The 19730-nt window shown below is 35.8% G+C and overlaps 2 protein-coding genes and 1 pseudogene across 3 annotated transcripts; 2 read left to right on the plus strand and 1 right to left on the minus strand.

Annotated features, from left to right (window-relative positions):
- The first annotated feature begins 1105 nt into the window (after nt 1–1105).
- On the plus strand, nt 1106–5954 carry LOC141845995 (25.3 kDa vesicle transport protein SEC22-1). Its single transcript, XM_074733976.1, has 6 exons — nt 1106–1248; nt 2558–2752; nt 3266–3426; nt 3515–3661; nt 4610–4686; nt 5520–5954. The coding sequence occupies exons 2-6, from the start codon at nt 2565–2567 to the stop codon at nt 5601–5603; spliced, it is 657 nt and encodes a 218-aa protein (XP_074590077.1). The 5' UTR covers nt 1106–1248; nt 2558–2564; the 3' UTR covers nt 5604–5954.
- Nucleotides 5955–9465: 3511 nt separating this feature from the next.
- Nucleotides 9466–14892, plus strand: LOC141845992 (WPP domain-associated protein-like). 2 transcript variants are annotated; one of them, XM_074733972.1, is made up of 6 exons: nt 9466–9563; nt 10499–12778; nt 13650–13776; nt 13966–14067; nt 14316–14387; nt 14524–14892. In XM_074733972.1, the coding sequence occupies exons 2-5, from the start codon at nt 10503–10505 to the stop codon at nt 14367–14369; spliced, it is 2559 nt and encodes an 852-aa protein (XP_074590073.1). In that variant the 5' UTR covers nt 9466–9563; nt 10499–10502; the 3' UTR covers nt 14370–14387; nt 14524–14892. The 2 variants fall into 2 exon arrangements, with proteins under 2 accessions (XP_074590073.1, XP_074590075.1); XM_074733974.1 differs by having other exon boundaries at nt 14585–14892.
- Nucleotides 14893–15481: 589 nt separating this feature from the next.
- On the minus strand, nt 15482–18262 carry LOC141845994 (NAC domain-containing protein 21/22-like; annotated as a pseudogene).
- Between the last annotated feature and the right edge of the window lie 1468 nt (nt 18263–19730).

Here is a 19730-nt window from a genome sequence, read left to right on the forward strand (position 1 = left end):
GATCTTATTTATAAAAGTATTTATATTTATATTTTTTTATTATATTATTATATTTTTGTAAGAATAAATATGTCAGATATCTGAAAAAAAGTTTATAGTAGAATAGATAGTCCAAAATAATTTCTTAAATTAATTATTTTAAAAAGACGAATATCAAATAAAATTTTAATCGAAGTATCCTCAAAGCCATTAAGGCGACTCGTCCCAATCCACGGCCGCGAGGCGGTATGGATTCCTGTGATCGATTCGGCTTTCGCCACCTGTCTCGCACGGGCCAGCCACGTGGTCGCCCGATCACGCTACGGAGGAGAAAGCGGACCCACCCAGTTGGATCCGTCGCAGCGCTGCTGTCGCACGGATCCGTGGAGATCCTCAGGGAGGGCGACGCGTGGTGAGATATTTGGAACGGTGGCCGATGCGGAATGTCGTGGCGAATCTGTGGGAACTCTCTCGCCCATGCTGGTCACGTGGATGCAGCGGCCACGTCAGGAGAGAGTGCGTCCGGTGGGCCATGTAGGCATTAATTTCGAAGTGGATTGAAATTACAAATATGCCCACTGTTTTATTGAAATTACAGTGGGCCATGGAAGTATTTGTATGTTAGGGTAGGGTTCCCGAGCCATGATATCGCGGTAGGATATTTAGGTTGTCATTTAAGTATTCGTGATTTGATCCCCAGCTACGATATATTATAGAAATTTTTTTCTAAATGAGGAGCACAATCAAAGGATGCTACGTTTGGGCTGACCACTACGTGCACTTCCCGATTTACCCAGATATTGGACGTCTAAGCTGGTCACTGCGGACACTTTCCGATTTACCCAAAGATATTGAGAGTCTAGGCTGATCACTATGTCCATTTTCGATTTACTTTAGTAGTAGATGGAAAATTTATATGGGACCGGACTATTTTATTTTGATAGGAATTATTTTATTTTGATAGGATATATTTTATTTTTTTTCCAATTTATAATTTATATTTTTTGTAAAATAATTGTAAAAACTGCTTGATCTTATAAACGTGTATTTAGTTTAGTAAATGGTGCATTACGTTAAATAGCAATGTCATTAATAATGGTCGATTTCCTTCCTTTCTAAGGTTTGCCCCTTTGCTCCGTTTCTTCATCCTTTCGCCACCGTCTGCGACTCCGCATCCTGCGTGGTCTGCCGGCGCGAGCAGTCGACGAAGTGGGGCTCCGCTTCGCTCGTCGAGTCCTTCGCCGAGTCTGGTGGCGCCGTCTTTCCCTGGTACTCCTTCCGTTGTTCTTTAATTTTTTATTTTTCAGTTGTAGATCTAGATCTTGTTATTTTTCTCCCTACGGTCCTTAATCAATTCGGTAGCGTCGTCCCGATCTGTCGGATTGGATGCGATCGTTCGACTTTTTGAGACGAGTCGTTCTATTCGTCGACTCTAGGTCATTTCTAGCTTAGTATCCTTTCATCTCAAGTGGATTGCTGGAGACTTGAGGTTTTCGACGAGCTTATGACAGTATACTGACTTAGACTGATTTCTCTGGGGAAATTGGATCTGCCTCTCTTATTTCGATGTCATTCAGCCTATCCGGATCGGAATTGTCCGATCCGGTGTCGGTGGTTGATGCCTCGTGATTTGTAAATCGAGCCATATCATGAAGATTGTTGTGAAAATAAATTGTCCACGCCTAATTCTTTTCGATTATGTTACGGTGACTGAATTTATTGCAGGCGGATTCCTGAGAAATGCTCAAATTCATTTCAAATGACTATAGCAGAGTCTCCCTAGTCAAAAAGCTAAATTTCCACCTAAATTGAAAGCCCAAAGTAGGCATGCTACTTGTTTGTTGAATATATATAAGTAATGCAATTGCTTAACCATCCTTTTAAGTAATGAGCGGTTTAAGGTGTTAGTAAGCATAGGTAATAGCTCGAAATTCAACTTCAAACGATAGATGACTTTTCAGATGTGCATGGAGCAGTAGATAATTCTAGTGTTCTGGTTCACATTCTATGGAATGGCCATAAATTCCTGAATCTGTTCTTAATCCAACTCCGTGTCAGATTTCCCTGATGCAATGTTGTAGGCATATCTATTCAGACAACTACAGTATAACTAAAATGTTTAACTGCATTTGTTAGTTTTTTTTTTTTTTGCTTAAATTTGTATGGTTATATATGTATTTGATGTCTATGTATATGTATCTCGATGTTATTGATAATTTTGGCTACTTTAGATATATAGCTCTAGTCATAATGTTTATAAATTGCTTAAGAGTTATAAAAAAATAGTTTGAAGAAGATTGTTCTATTGCATTTACCATGAAAGTCACATGTGTAGTTGGTTATTGCAAGTCATAGTTGTCCAATATAATTTAACTTGTCAATGTTCTTTGAGAAGTTAAAATGCACTCTCTCATGCAGTTGATTAGCTATAATGAAACTAATTTTACTCTACTGTTTTATTTAATCCGAATCTCTCCATTTTAATATTTTTGAAGTTCCCAGTTATAATTTGCATAATTCTGTCTCTCTTGGCTGGCCTGGTAGTTTTAAGTATACTTCTTTGGATCCTATTCTCTAGGATTAAGATGGTGAAGTTGACAATGATAGCACGTGTTACTGATGGCCTACCTTTAGCAGAAGGATTGGATGATGGTCGTGACCAGAAAGATGCTGATTTTTACAAGCAGCAAGCAAAGCTTTTATTTAAGAATCTCTCAAAAGGTCATTATGAGGCTTCTAGAATGTCAATTGAGACTGGCCCATACTTCTTCCAGTATCCTAAACTTTTGCATCGTTGGTTTTCTCAGTATTGTTGGTACCTAGCAAGTGGTCCAACACTTCTTATAATCTGGTACAGCAGCTCGTAGATTATGAAAATAATCAGGGAGCATGATTGGATATTATAGACTCTCATATGCACCGATAACTCTCTTGTTTACTAGCCTAATATTCTTCACCAGCGTTAATTAGTCATAGATGGATGTTTCTTTTCCTAATAAAAAATTTGTCTAAGGGAACAATCTGTACATTACTTCTTGTTGCAAGAAATATTTGTAGAATATCTAACCAACTCCACATTAATGCTTGTTGTAGATATTGCCAACTAATACACCATTTTAACCTAATTCCATTCCTTTTCACTGCTGAAACCAACTCCACATTATAAAGCTCTTTGAGCTCGTAAGAGATGTTTAACATAATGAATTTGTTACTTGTAAGATATTCATGATTTGTAGATTCCAAATGTTCTACTTTCTACTGGTTTCTTCTTGACTCGGTCACTTAGCTACATTATTGAGGGCCGTGTTTGTTACCTAACAATGTGCGACCGTTCCTACCCCAAGAAGCTTGCTTACCAATACTTGGAAGACCTGAAGAATGAGTTTGAAAGAGTCAATGGAAATCAAATTGAAACAGCCGCAAGACCTTATGCTTTTATCAAATTTGGTACAATTTTCATCGAGAATAACAGTTTCTGTACTTTTCAAACTATTTTCAAACCCTGATGTTTTATTACTCTCTTGGTGCTTGTCAGATACTTTCATACAGAAGACTAAGAAGCTTTATTTAGACACTCGTACCCAGCGAAATATTGCTAAGCTGAATGATGAACTGTATGAAGTCCACCAGATAATGACTCGCAATGTGCAGGAAGTTCTCGGTGTTGGTGAAAAGTTAGACCGTAAGTTTAAACTTAACTATTGCATGTTATGTACTTCTTGGCAAACATTGAAAGAAGAACAAATCAATATCGTAAGATGTTGTACCTTGCTAAAAGGGCATGTTCTGTGATTGAAGATCAAAGTGCTAACTTATTTCTGAATTTTAAAAATGTTTGTTAGTTTTCCAAGCTGAGATGAACTAATGAAATCTCTATTTGTCTTTACACTATTTTTTTAAAATGTTTTCCTTTTCTCTTTCCCATGAACTAAAACAGGTGCTGCCCCATCCTTGTTACTTTATTGGCTAATATACCTAAACCATTCCTTTCCCTCACCGTATGAGATTCAGGGATAAACATTAGTATTTTTCTCTTTCCCATGAACTAAAACAGGTGCTGCCCCATGTTAGTTTATTGGCTTAAACCATTCCTTTCCCTCACCGCATGAGATTCAGAGATAACATTAGTCTTGCCAGAGGATAGAAGCTTCTGGCTTGCTGATTAAGCTCGAAGCATTTTGGATGAGTAAACCAAAATTTCTCATTTTACTGAACTTAAACTTTCTAATTAGCATGCATCTGGACTCTACAACATCATTGCTATATAATGCTGGAAGTTATTGGATAATAAATTTGTTTTTTTTTTAATGCAAGGGATAGAATGTCCTAATCGAGAATAAAGAATTATACAAGACCATTCCAATGTTTGATAATATAGTGTCATTAGAACTCAGAATCTTTGGCTTTGGCTCATCCCAGGCATTTAATTGTCCATTAACTATTTGTCAATTGAGAACATTAAATCTTTCCGGCATTCTGTTAATGTATATCTTTGCTTGCACTTCTTTGGTCGTCTGTATTGTTTTGAGCTTTGGAATATAAAGCAATATGTTTTCATGTTTTCTGAAGAAATTTGTGAATCAAGCAAAAAGATGTACTATTTATGTCCTAACTTATAGAATTGTTGCAGAGGTCAGTGAATTATCCAGTCGGTTGACATCTGAGTCCCGAGTCTATGCTGATAAGGCAAAGGATCTAAATCGACAGGTAATCATACAATAAGCCAATTTAAGTCGTGTCTTTTTATATGTTTATCCATGCAATTTGAATTTGAAGGTCTAGTTACACACCTCAAAACTTTTTTGGGGGCAATTTTAGTAGCTCAGCATCGGACAAATTTTCATGTTTAAGGTGCAAGAATAATATAAGAAACCTAAATTATCACTTACGATGCAACCCCATCCTATGTATTAACTTTCTAATAAAGGAGCTGCAACTATCCTCAACCATTAGTGCATTTGGTTTGATTCATGGTGGCAAGGAATGAAATAATTATTCCTAGAAAATACAGTCGACTAAAAATAAAACAAGAATATTTATTCTTATTTTGGTTTATAAAATGACAAATGTTTATGTTTGGTATGTAGTGATATTATAAGTGATACTGTAAGAGACAAGAAAGTCTTTGCAATAATAAAATCACCTTCCCATCCAAACAGCCCATTCGGCTCATTTGGTTTGCTCTTTTATAAAACTAGATGGGTATAGAATAATAATAAATGTTCTTTGGAGAATAGAATAGATGCGAAGTAGTTTTCTTGAAATAAGTTAAGATTAGAATTGGTATTTATGTTTTTTTAATACCTATTTAATAGAAATTTATATCTAATGAAACAACTATTCATAGAAATCAAACGCCTTGCATCAATAAGAAAAACACAAGAAGTTCCAACACACTATGTTCCCTTTACTAGAAGTTGGCCCGTGTGAATACTGTCTCATATAATTTGCTATTGATTTGTTCCATAAAGTCTGATGAATGACACATTGCATACTTTTTTTTGTCATCCACTGAATTGGAGTCTTCCTCCTTAACTCAGGCTTTGATTAGAAAATGGGCTCCGGTCGCCATTGTGCTTGGAGTTGTCATGCTCCTCTTTTGGATTAGAAGGAAGATATGGTGAATCTGATATTAGATTCTCTCTTGTTGTCTCTTCATTATGGGCGAATTTCGCTGTGTCGACCATTTTGATAGATGTTCAGAACTTCAGATAGTCTGTAAGATGTAAAAAGGGTGGAATTTCTCAGACCATGCAAGAAAAATCAGGTGCACTCATTTCTACCGGTTGCTAGAATCTTTAAACTCGTAACATTTATAGAGGTTCATACTACAATGCTGACAATTTTCCTACAAATCCAAATGGAATATTGGTTCGTTTGTGTTGTTTTTGGGGATATTGTGCAGCATCTTTCTGTGTAACAGCCACATTAATCTCCCATTTACTAGAAAAACCTTCACAAGTGATATTTATTAAGATGTCTTTTTAATTAAAAAAAATCAAGACGCATCTAGATTAGTTTTTTTTCTCCATATGTTTAACTTTGAGTTTGTTAGAATTGGTTGATCAACCACTTACCTAAAACTCTTAAATTATTAAAAAGTTATTATTTTTCTCTTTATATATGGGTGAGGTAGTTAATTTGATTTATCTAAATTAATATATGGATTAATTAAATTTTTTCATACTCTTTTTTCCTTTTAGTTTTGTTAGTTTCCCCTTAAAATGTTCAACCTTTTGTTTTTCACTTTGCTTTTAAATACGGTATTGAACACTGAAAGCTCTAAATCATGCCGGTATCATGAAGTCTTTCTTATTCGTAAAAGAAAAAGAAAAGGTAATGGACGTTTACAAATTAATGATAAATATAGTCGTGCTTGTGACGTTGACTTCGCAGAAAGTCAAATTAGCAAAGGTTGACCAAACAAGAAGCCTTCTTTACTGATTTCTTAAATTCTATCAGAAACTGTTCAGGCCAAAACGAATTTAAACATTCAAGGTTGGGCCGTTATTATCCTATTTATTAATTGGCTATATGGATTTAAAATTTTATTTTTTATTATATCATCATTTATATTTAAATAAATTTAATTTAGTTTTATTATTGTTAATTAATTTTTTAATTTTTTATTTGATATATATCTTTATTGTAGTTTCATATCGTCTAATTAAAATATTTATTAGTTATTTAAGTATATATTTATATCATTTTAAATGTATCTATCGTGTATCTTAAAATTTTTTTTTCAATAGGTACAATTTATTTTTTTTAAATATTTTTATTTTTTATCTTTTCCATTTTTATATATTCATACATCTATTTTAACATTCTTATCTCTATAACTAAAGACGTAGATTTACTGTTTGTAATTGAAAACTCAAGATATACATATGTTCTTAGTTCCAGACAATTAGTCTTTTAAGCACCCTCTGTTTATTCTTTGGGTAATCAAACTTAGTGCTCACTAACTAACTAACTAACTAACTGCTTGCTATTCTTTAAGCACAATTAAGTACTCAGCACTCAGATTACTTGTTTCTCGTCTGAACTGTTTTAGTTATTGTACTCATCGTATTTTACCAAGAAGCTTGGATAACAAAAACACTGGAACCCATAGACATATCTCTAACAACTGACAAGATAAACAAACAAAAAACAAAGAGAAGGAAGAAATGAACAAATTCAGTATTGTTTTGTCCTGAACAAAAATGGCAGTAGCAAACTGAACTGAAGCTTCTAGTTCTATGCGTGTGCCTTGGCTTTTCTGCTAGTGCCAATGCCAATCATTGAACCACAGTGAGATCCAAATAAACCATTTGATTGATTGATCCATTGCCTTTTCTCCCATGTTTCAGCAGCAGAGGCAAAAACAATGTGGCTTGTCTCACACTTTTCCTCCTGAAGCCCATGCCACTCAACTGTAGTGGGCCCTCTCTTGTTCATCTTTTACTTTATCATTTTTATTTTTGCAGTTGTTTGGAAGATCTATTCATTCCTAGAGCATTCAGGTGATGGAGTTGTTTGCTTATTTTATTATTATTATTTTTATAATTTAGATGTTTAAATTTTACTATTCAATTAATTTGAAAGATAATTGAATATTCACTGATGCACAGTAACATAGTTAGGATTTTCAATCTAGACGAATTTCAATGAAATTTTTTAAAAATTTCAAATTTTATATTTTATTTCATAATTATATAAATAATTTTTAAAAATTATATTTCATAATTATAATGCATCAACACTTTTAAAATTAAATTATCCAACTATAAAAATTTAAAAATACTTCAAATATATACATAGAAATTTTTAAAAATTTCATATATTAATTTGGGTTGATTTTCACATTCCAAAAAGTTTAAATTTTCAATTTAAAGAGTTGAGAAAACAAACTTAAATTTAAAAATTTTGATCTTAATCTTTGGTTCTAGTTGAAATAACGACTCGTCGATCCCTATATCTATTTTCTTATTTAAGAATACAACTCAATTAATAAACCAAAGTAAAATTTTCAACATTTAAATCGAATCAACAATAGAAAAGTGAGTTGGGATTTCATTTTCACTCAACGCGCACAACCATATAACAAATGTGAGTAGGTGTGAAGATAAGAATTTAGTTGCCCCCAGGGCATAACTGAGTTGGTTACGACATAGCAGATTTGCAGAAGGATTTGAATCTCAGCGAAGCCGAACAATATCCTCATTCGTCGTGACCAATTGCAGTTTCTCGATTTACCTCCTCACAAATGGTCGTGGGGTTGACCATGTGGAGCCGCTAGGGTAACGGATTCCACTATTAATTTGGAGTTGATTTAGATGATTAAAAGATTAGTCATCCACTATTATTTTCTTTCTTCTTTATTTTTTCACAAATGGTGCAACTTTTCCTTTACTATATGGTTCATGAATCGATCTTCAAAAAATAGTAGACTTATATTCAAACTTTCTTCGATCCTTTTTCATCGATAGACTCTTGATGATAAATCCCAATCAGTCGCATTGACTCAATCTCTGAGGTGACCGGTCCGGTCCCATGGAAGTTTTCCACCGGCCACCAGGGTAAATCGGGAAGCGCATGCAGCGGCCAACCCAGATGCCCAGCATCCTTTGATTGCGATTCCCATTTGGAGGAAAATTAATGCAAATACCCCGTAGCTGGGGATCGAACCGTGGGTGCCTGAGTGACAACCTGAATGTCCTATCGCGGCACTGTAGCCCTAGGGATCATCGATAGACTCTTCTGCAAGTCTGCTGCCATCGATAGACTCTTGATGCATACAAAGGAGTTCATTCGATAAATTTCTATTTTTATATCTATTTTTGAGATATTTGAAAATTTTAAAACTCCCTAAATATATAGAGGATCAAAATATTTTTTTTTTACATATAACAATTATTTCATAATGATAAAATTATTATGGAATAGTAAATTTCGTATCTTTAAAACAAAAAGCCAAGGAGAAAATGCCGAAAGTGGAAAGCTGCATCACTCGTGAACTCTTCGTACCTCTGAATTTAATGCCTTTTTAGGTAAACGTGGTATATTTAATAATCTGTTTTTTTTAATATAAAATAAGAAATATCTGAAATGGTGCAACATGAAAATGGCTTAAATTTTTTAGAAAGTTTTTCATTTTACTCTTAAAATGGCTTAAATTTCATTTTATAAATTTATAAAAATCTTATAGTTTCATCCTTTATTATTCAATCCACCTAATAAAAACTTATTACAAGAGATTACTCAGGGAATAATGAAAAATCAAGCAGGGCCAATATATTAAAATTTTACAATTTTTAAGGGCTTTCTTAAAAGTGAGTAAAGTTTTAAGGTTGAACTGCATAATCGCACTTAATTACTAATTAATTATTTAGCAATAATTAAGAGATGACTTCCTGCGACCGCTCGCTTGTGCTTGGACTCCGCGAGCTTTTGTCTTCGCTTTTCCAACTTTTTCGCCTTCTCGCTTCCTCCACTTGCGAACCCTAAATCCTTACGTACGAGGTCAAAAGGTGCGCAAAATCTTCCTTTTTGGCCTCCCGAACGCCAGAGCATCGCAGACGCCTGGCAGGGAGCTCCAGGTTGGTTCCTTTTTTTAGTTCTTGGGTGTTTTTGTTTGATTGCTTGTTGTGTGCTATGCTTGCGCATTATAGTTGTTTGTGTTGGAGTAATTTTTGAATGGAGTTCTGTCTCTGGAACTTTTTTGCCCACTTCTGGCTTGGAAAGTTTAATCCTTTGGATGTTGAGTTATGTTCAGAGCCGCATGTTTTTGTTTTCCTCCGAGATTTCGTGAATTTCTGCCACAGATTTGAAACTTTTGCTCCCTGCTTGAAATTTCTCTTTAATGTTTTGTAATTAGACGATGCGGCTTCTCCTGATTGATAGGACGAGATCTGCTAAACATTTCTGACATTTCAAGTTCTGAAATTTTCTGTTTGTTGAATTTCTCCTTCATTCTTTTCGAGACACTTCGTTTGGCATAATCTACTCCTTTGTCATGTAGTCTACTCTTTTTGTTTCTGGTAGCGTTCCTTACTTAGTACTGATCTACTTGTCGAATGGAGTTAGTGTGATAGATCACCATATCACAATTTGTTCTGTCTCAATACTCGGAATTAATGTCATTCCGGCTATAGAGATTTGGATGTTGGGTGCAGGCAGAAGTATAAAGTCACTGTCCTATTCATTTTTTTCATTTTTTTTTGCACTCAATTATTTGTTTTTTCCCCACAAATCTCAGTAAAAAAACATGTTTTCTTTGTTTTTCTTTGAAAACTGCTTTTCAACTTCAGCATTTAGAGTTGTCTTTCCTGAATTTGGGAACTTTCATCAAATTTCAAGGTGCAAGGATCAATTATTTTTATCCCTTTGAACTCTTTAATGTTGGTATGAGTTCTAGGAGATGTTGACAGTTATTTTTAATTATTCCCATTAAGGTGGATTTATTAATGCACAATTTGTTTTTTCAGTAGATTTCTATGTAGTCTAATGGTTCTTAAAACTTTTGTTGTGCAAGTTGAATGGAGAATTCTGAGACATTAGATGAAAAAGTTGGTCTGACAATTAATGGGAACTTTCTATCTAGTGATAGTTTCAAAGGGAGTGATCATACTGCTAGCGACTCAGCTTTATATGAAAAGTTTATTCTCGACATAGATTCCTATTGGGATGAGCTCAATGACCGTTTGAATGTCTCAAGAATGGTGAGTGATTCAGTAGTTAAGGGAATGGTAAATGCGATAGTTGAAGAGGCTAATGAGAAAATTGCTTCAAAGGATGTAGAAATTGCTGTTTTGAATAAGAAGTTGGAGTCTTGTAATTCCAATGTGGTGCTAGTCCAAAACTGTGTGCCAATTACAATGCTTAAAAGGTCTTCGATGATGGAGTCAGAAATTAGTGACAGATTGAAGTTGTCTGAAAGCTATTCAAGTGCTCATGGAGATTTCAAATTTTCTGAGAGTGTCAGTCAGTTAAGAATGTTTGTTGAAACTCAGATTCAGTTGCTAAAGAAAGATTTCCAACATCTGAAGACATGTAGTGAAAATACTTGCCCTTGCAGTTGCACCATATCACATGAGGGGAACACCTTTAAAAAATTTTTAGAAATCGATAAAAAATTTGATGATCTGAGATGTGTATTAGCTGTAGGATTCGAACAAATTAGTGAATTGGTCTACTCACTGAAAGCTATGTCAAGTGAGTTTCAATGGGAAGATTGGCTTCAAAGCCAAGTTGCCTCTATTGTTCTTCAGGATTTTATTGGAAACCTTCAAGATCAGTATGAAACAAAATTGTATAACCAAACTCTTTCTATCAAAGCTTTAGATAAGAAGGGGCAGGATAGGGTTTCCGAGCTCAGTACACTGCGTGGTGAACTCCATGCTATTTTGGAGGAGCTGAATAATCATGATAATTTTGAAGAATGGACTGTTGCTAAGAGGAAGGAACATTTTCCTTCAAATTTAGTCCGAAACCATATGGTTCCATCTGAAGTTGAGGAAAATGGTATATTCCTGATGGATAGATCTGGGGAGTTTGGAGAACACATGTTGGACATTGCTGATCTTCCCCAGTTGAAGCACATGAACAAGGAGGAGCTGCTAGCTTATTGTAAAAATGAAATGGTGAACATGAGTAGACGACATGATTCGGCTTTGCAAGAAAAGACAGAAGAGTTGTTTAGGCTCAAGAGAAAATTTCTCAAGGAAATGGGTTCTTCACCTCTCAGGAAAGATAAGGAGATTGAGCACTTGAGGAAAAAATTACCGGAATTTATTGCAAAGTTAGATGAAATTCTTGGGGAGATTAAAAAGCCACCTCCAATTCATAACCATGACGATGAGTTGCAGAACTTTAAGGAGAGAATTGAAAATCTATTTTCTGAGAATAACCACATGCAGAGTTTGCTTATGAAGAAGACAAACGAGCTCAAGTATCTATCGGTGCAAATCTCAGATGCAGAAAACCAGGCATCACTTCATTCATCTTTGGAGGAAAACTACTTTAGACAAATAAGGAAGTTGGAAAGTGATATCGAGGATGTACAGACAGAAGCTAAAATCAGAGATTCATTGTGCAGTACTATTTTAAGAGGGTTCATTCGTGAGTGTAAACATACAATGAAGGATAGTGAAAATGAGATTAATTCTACCATTGAAATTTATACCACTATATTCAGAGTGGTTATTTCAGAGGCCATTTCTAATATGAACCATGCAGTATCACGGTATTTTGAAGAGAAGATATCCCTTGGAGCGCTGGCTTTGGAGAAGGAGAAGGCATTGAAGTTGGAAATGGAAGAGAACCAGAAGCTAAAGCAACTTGCAGCAACAAATTCACTGCTGGCAAAAGAAAAGGAAAAGCTTGCCTCTGAGGCTGGATCCACAGTAATGCTACAAAAGCAACAGCTGGATTTTGCCAAACAGGAACTTGACATGCTTAGAAATTGCATCCATATGCAAGAATTGCAGATTTCAGATTATGTTAAGGAATCGACTTCACTGAATTGTAAATTGGATGAGGCCTTACAGAAAATTTGTAACGCTGAACTTGAGATGAATAAAGTTAAAGAAAATCTCAGAGATGTGTCAGATGCCTTAAAGGAAGCAGAAAAGCAAAAGGCCATGCTTCTCAGTGCTCTTGAAGAGAAGCAGAAAAAACTATCATTCTTCCTGGAGAAGGACAGAGAACATGTAAAGCAGTTGGAAACTATCAATACTGTTATGAGCATCATATCTAAGAGTTTTGAAGGTTTAGATAGATGTTTGATGGAGAGTAGTAAGAAACATGGAACAAGGTCAGTATTATATTTTTAACGGAAGCTGCTTTTTGTTGCTTTCAGTGAATAGTTTTCATATGTCATTTCCCCATAATGGAAGAAAGGAACATATTTTTTAGCATTTTCCTGTGGTTTTATTCATATGTATCATGTTATTTATATGTTAGCTACTCAATCCTTATTGAAAAATTAGCTCTCTTTGAATCACGTAGCGACATGGTTCTTATTGAACAATTGGATGTTTTAAGAGTCGAATGTGTACAGTTAGTGAATTGCTTAATCATCGTTTAACCTTAATTTTCTCTTTCCCCCCTACATATGCTCACAAGTTGGAATCAAGTGCCCTCTATCATTAGCATACCCAAATCATGTTTGCAAATAATATTGATGGTATCTTATTACCGTTAGACTCTTGAACGTGCTAGTCATCCATTGAACATGCCTACATGAATCATGAATGCACTTCCTAGTTGCTTCCTGGATTAATGCTGCCCGAATCTAGTATTTTTCTGTGTCCTTTATGCAAGTCCACATGGTGTGAAAAGCACTTAATTCTTTCCCTCGAACCAAATCTTTTTTGCTTTTGTAAAAGTGTTGAGTAATACAAAGATTTCATCGGGTGTCCCTTGTTCATCTATGACAATTCCAAACACCAGTTTCCATTAACCTGAATTGTGACTGAGGTGAACAAAAAGTTCTAACTTCATGCCTCTGTTTGTATATAGGCCCTCATTGCACTTATTTAAACTGTTTATAGAAAGAATTTAATGTTTTTTTTTAATGTGTCTGTTATGATTTGCACTAAATATTTATGATGAAGATATACTTCTTCGCTTTGTTACATGAAAAGTATTTTTGAATTACACTAGTGACCTCTTGTAGTTTGCAGGTTGAAAGTCCTAGATCATCAGTTGAAGTTGCTGTTGCAACTATCTAAACAACAGAAGAAGAAATGCTCGCGGTACAAAAATATGCTCGAGATGAGATGTTCTGACCTACAAAAAGCTGAAGCAGAGGTATTCATTTAAGAATTTTATTTTCATCTTGCATCAATTACAATTATGGAAAAAATTGGTTGATGAATCATAATCCCATAGTTTCAAAAGATCATAAAATTAATACATAAACTTGCATTTTAGAAATTTGAATTGTTTGCCCTCTCTCCATGTTTTATAGTTGTCTTGTTTCTTTTTTTTCTGTACCAGGTTGATATTCTAGCAGATGAGGTAGAGGTTCTTGTCGGACTTCTTGGAAAGATATACTTGGCGCTCGATCATTATTCTCCGGTACTGGAGCACTATCCAGGAGTAAGATGCTCTCCCTGATACTTATCATTGTGGTGCCGAATCGATAATCTCAATTCTACTTGCTGCCGAATTGATAATCGATTAGACAATATCTCTCGAAGTCCGACACATTGAATTTTTTCAATCATTTGCTGTGCAATCTTGCAAGAATGTAGGCCTTGAATCATGCTAGCTGAATTTTGCATATCTTTAAAGCGAGTTACCGATATCGAAATTATTCTTAGAAATTAATGTTTCCATTCTGACAGGTAATGGAAATTCTAAAATTAATACGAATGGAGTTAAATGGAGAAAATAATTGAAGTTCTTTCGACAACCAGGTGAGTTGAAAATATCATTCTAGTACCATAATACATGTTCTTTGTAGAGGACCAACTACATTTATTTCCTTGTCTAGTCTTAAAAACTTCTAGTCTTTGATCTGTTACTTTCCTTTTCCTATCTATTTACATCTAGATTGAGCGATACCGACGTTTCCTGTTCGAAGTATATTAAGTTAAGGTGGTTGTCTTTGTAGATTTTCAGGCAATTATCTTGACATTCCAAGTTTTCAAAGGAAAATGAAAGCAGTTGATTAGTTACTTTCCACTCGATTTATGCTCGAGCCCTATTAGTTCATTGTGCAGTGTAATTTAGAGTATTGGTTCAAGAAAAGAATGTATACACAGCCACGTTTTTCTTTCTAGAGAGTATTTGTTTAACATGTAATTAAATTAGTTATCCATCATCCCCTAATTGTATTCATTGTGTAGTGAAAAGGGACACATCATGTGAAATTCTAGAAATTCTTGTAGAGCAGATCAATAGAACAGATTAGTGAATTTTTATTCTTTGAAGATGTATCATGTCATTCCTAAACCAACCTTATGGAGTCAAATCATGTCGAACAAGGAGTAGATAATGCCGAGCAGGGACAGAGACTATCGACGACTCAGCCAGTTGACAGCTCTAAGTTCATGCACCTAGCGGCCGGCCTTCAGTTGCTTTCTCTGATCTTAGCAGATAACTATGTGATGCAAGTAGGATTCTCCTTTACTTCACTTAACATCTTTGTTGGTTGAATCATCCATGTGACTAACTTTCTGTGACATCAAATCTGATCTCAAATCATAAATAAAGCTGAAGAGCTATTAGTGAAGGAATGAAGCAAAGAACAGTAAAAGAAACCATAAGGTCCAAATCCATACTCAATAATTTCATATTTCACCATCCAGTTGCCATGCACTGATTGCATAAGATTGTTATGTGATAGTTGACTGCAACAACTGAGAATTGGATAAACTTGAGAACCACTAAAAGATAAGATAATGCTAAGCAGTCACTGAATCCATTTGTCCTTTGCCAAATATGACTATTATACTTTTGGATCTTCACTGATGTAATGCATGCTATCACTTTCTACACATAAGCCACCTCAATTTATGTTTTCTTTTATTCTTCAAAGAAAGTAAGCAAAAGCACTATTATCTAATGTATAGCTTCCACTGAGCTATCAAACTGAGTTGAATAACACAACTTGCATAGTCAAAGAGTAGCCTTCATGTTCTGCAATGTTCTTAGACTTATCCAATCATCACGCATTTGGGAATATGTGTGGAAAACTTTTATTTGTTATAATTCTGCTGCAGCCTTATCAAAAAGGAATCCAAGCTGGTGGCAGGCCACCCTGCTGTGTTGAGTTACTGCCAAAGCACCCTTCCACTAAATTTTGCACCAGTGCTTGCTTTGGGTCGCCTTCCATCTTGGCTAAGCAGTTCAGTACTGATTTCGTGAGCTTTCTGTCACCATCGAGCTGGTTCAATTGATAGCCCATGTTAGGCAGGCCAGTCATTTGAGGAAAGCATCTTGTTAGCGGCACGCCCCTTTCCGACGATGACAGATGTGGAATTATACTGGAGAAGCAGGGCACCTGCCCAAACCCTTCCATGTTTAGTGGGGTTTGGTCAATGTTGATGTAGTTATTGACGAAAGGGGGGAGGGTCCGGCGGCCGGAATCATATTGGCTTGTCTCCATGCTAGGCTTAGTGGGCATCTCTCTGCTCTTGTAGAAAACTCTACAAAGGACCCAATCATCCTGCTTATAGAAGAAACACAAGCGTCAGTGCATATGATAAGAGGATTGCTGATTGGAGAAACTGTGTACTATATTTGACAGTTGAACATCGAGGTGACCTCCTATCATTCAGATGTTGTATTGAAGACTACCACAAACCATCAACCACTTAGTCAGATGAATTTTCCAGATAATATGAAAAGAATAAGTAGCGAATATGATCCTACATAGTCACACCAATAGCACCACGACTCAGCTTTCCATCTCTTTCTCCATAAATTATAGATTTGTATCTCTATCGTTGAATGTCATTATCTTTATCAAGCTCTATAGTGAACACACCAAGCAAAGATTAGAGCCATTACCTGGAAGGCAAATAGCTTTTCGGTTGCAGCAGCAGCAGAATCTCCCATGCGGTATTCATGCATGACCCAATTTGTCTTCTTTCCCTTGGGAGCTCTTCCTTGGTAGAACACTAAAGTCTTCCTCATCCCAACAAGTACACTCTGCCTTGTCACTGGCCTATCCTTTCCGGTGGCCTTCCAGTAGCCTGACATGGTCGCGCGGTTTGTTCTTTGTCCTGTCGCATACTTTCGATCCCGGAGGTTGAAGAAGTACCATTCCTTGCTCCCCACACAAGCGATTGCTTATCCAACACAACAAATTCATATAGTTAGGCACCTATCGCCCTGTAAGCTGTATTTAAACAATCAAGATAGGAAGAAAAACTAAGCTAATTTCGTATCAAACTTAAGGTTTAAACCAAAGAAGTAAAGGTGTAGATGGACTTGGTGATTTGGTGACATGAGACAGTGATTCCTTGCACCATTGTCAATTCCTGACTCATTATTATCACATGGAAATCAGACCAAAGAGTGTCACAGCAAAAGGAAAGATGTCAGCTTCAACCCATTTAGGGGATTGCTTTAATTGGATACTAGCCAGCTGGATTGGCACAAAGACTAAAGGGGCATGGTGGTGCATGGATGAAACAAACATGTTCAGTTCTTTGTGGATCCACAAAAGCAGGTAGCAGTCAATCTTAATCGAGATGTGGTGCTACAATATTGGTCAATATCTTTAGAAAATTTCCTTTGGATTAGCAAATAGAAATCAAATTATGCAGCATGGTTTTCTTTTTTTAAGGTGATGAAGATATATGGAAAGAATGAACCTTTTGTGAATAGACTGTATGCCATTTCAGGAGTGTAACTTTTCTCTATTGATATCCTCCTATTACAGTTTCTTGAATTTTGATTTAGATAATCTCAATAAAAAGAAGATGGTAACAATGTTGAAGGAATATAACATATGAGGAGGTTAAAAAGTGGGCGAAAGGTAGGTGCAAGAACAATTTCCTTGGCCTGGAAAGTATGAAAAGACACGCACGAAGTAAGCTGAAGACAGGATAAACTTCAAAAGGAGAATATGTAGAGTTAAAAGAGGATATTTTAACAATTCCTTCAAATAATCTGAATCATAAATAACTTGAAAAGACCAACTAAAAGTCCTCTATATAACTGGAATTAAGTCAAAGGATGATATTAAAGAACAAATTTTTTTATGTAATTTACAGAAGCCACAGAAGGGTACAGAAAAATAAGGAACTTAGTAGAAGAAAAATCACACATGGCTTACAGATTTGCTTCTGATAGAGAGGTGGAACTTTGTCCTAGGAAATATAGATAGAAATCTGAAACAGTTTGAAACTGTGAAGGATTGCATGCTCAGTATTGGAGGGGAGTGTATAATAGATGAGCAATTTCATCAGAATCACGCAAAATAACAAACAGTTACTTATGATGTTTAAAGATGACACTAGCTCACCAGGGAGATCCCATGGCTCACATATATTAAGATCAACATCCACCATCATAGGATAGCCATTGAAGCTCCTGATATTGTTTCCAGTGAGCTTTAATGCAAGGTAATCGCAGATGAGCTCATCGTCCCTTGGGTGGAACCTGAACCCTGGAGGTAGTTGTGCCTCCACCATGCTCAAGATGCTCATGGCAGCCCTGATGAGAGGGAAAACACAATCAAATGGTGAATATATAAAAAAGGAGGATAATGATTAACATGGAAAGCCAATTCAACCTTCCAAGGGAATAATAGATAGCATGGGCTAGTTTGGTACCACATCTTTATTCTTTTACTTGAAAAGTTCATTCTTAACTCGTGAACAGGTATCGATGTGGACTTACCAGATGTTGCCTTCCAACCTTTATCATACCCTTACGAGTTACCTTTCCATTTTGAAACAAAATCTAATAAATAGGATCCAACCTTATGGCTCGCCATCAACCATGATGAGTAGGAAGCCTGGCTAGTCGATTGTGATGTCATTACATGACCAAACTGGCTGAATAGGCATGCTTATTACCTCATGGAGCTCTACTTCAGCTGTTATCACAATCTATCTGAAAGAACACAAATAAACTATCTTCGGTATGTGCAATAACAAAGAGGCAGACTTCGCTAATATTTGTCAGGAATCAATTGCTTGTTGCTACTTGCTAGAACAGTATCCATATCTGAAGTCTATTATCAACAATCAACTATAGGCATTGGCACCAGCACAGCCAGCAAATGTCATGCTGGCTGAGGACCAAAACCCCTGAATCAGAAGAAAGATTTCAAACTTTGCTTTCAACTACATCCTGACAATAGTTTGAAGAAAGAGAAAATACAAGAAAATCTGTGTTGTTTCACTTACATCAATTGATATCCAACACGTGTCCTTGCAGCTTCCAAGCAATCTAGCATAGGCTCAAAATATGAAGTAATTTTCCTTAGTGATGTCATGCAACAGAGGTAGAAAGTGAGATCAAAGCAGTTTGGACTTTGGAGAATGATTGGACAGTGTATGGTTATGAAGAACAATGACAAGGGCCAATAGCATGGGTTGCGAAACTGACCAGTTCATTTCTACATCCAGTCCATGTGGCCTGTACTAGTCCACCAGTGCCTATCTCCATCCTGATTACCTAGTCAAGATAGATAACATACTGAAACAGAAGGATGAATTGAACAATGATATGACTCAGGTAAAGCATCTCCTACAAATGACAAGAAGTAATCACCAATCAGGAGTCGACACCAGCATTGACTTGGAAGAAAACATCCATATGGAATGACATGAACGATGGGGGTCCTGTTGATTATTTCAGTCAAAACTGTCATGAAGATGACTACAAACTACAGGAATGAAACTTGAGGTGATTAATATTTTTAGTCTGTTTGAAAGTTGTATATAGATAATTGCTTCCTGTCATATTCTACTGTCCATATAGCCCCATTCATGTCACGTTTTCAATCATTTAGTGTGAAGACTATTCTTTCAGAAACACTACAGAATCAATAAATGATTTGGCTGCAGATGTCAGTAAAAGCATTGATAGATAGTTACAATCAAGCCATACACCACTAGGCAATGGGAAATAAGATGCTATCTGCCAATGCATTGAAGAAAGATATATATTTAGCCTTAAATTTCCATGAGCAAAACCCATGTGATATGCAAATGAGCAACAACAAATTATCAAGAACCATGCCATTAAACTAGTTCAAACTTATCATCAATGCTTTTCTTCCTGATAACGTTGGAGGC

Source organism: Curcuma longa, chromosome 15, assembly GCF_044706935.1.
Source record: "Curcuma longa cultivar G26 ecotype Majalengka, Jawa Barat chromosome 15, ITB_CL_G26_1.1, whole genome shotgun sequence".
Classification (NCBI taxonomy): Eukaryota; Viridiplantae; Streptophyta; class Magnoliopsida; order Zingiberales; family Zingiberaceae; genus Curcuma; species Curcuma longa.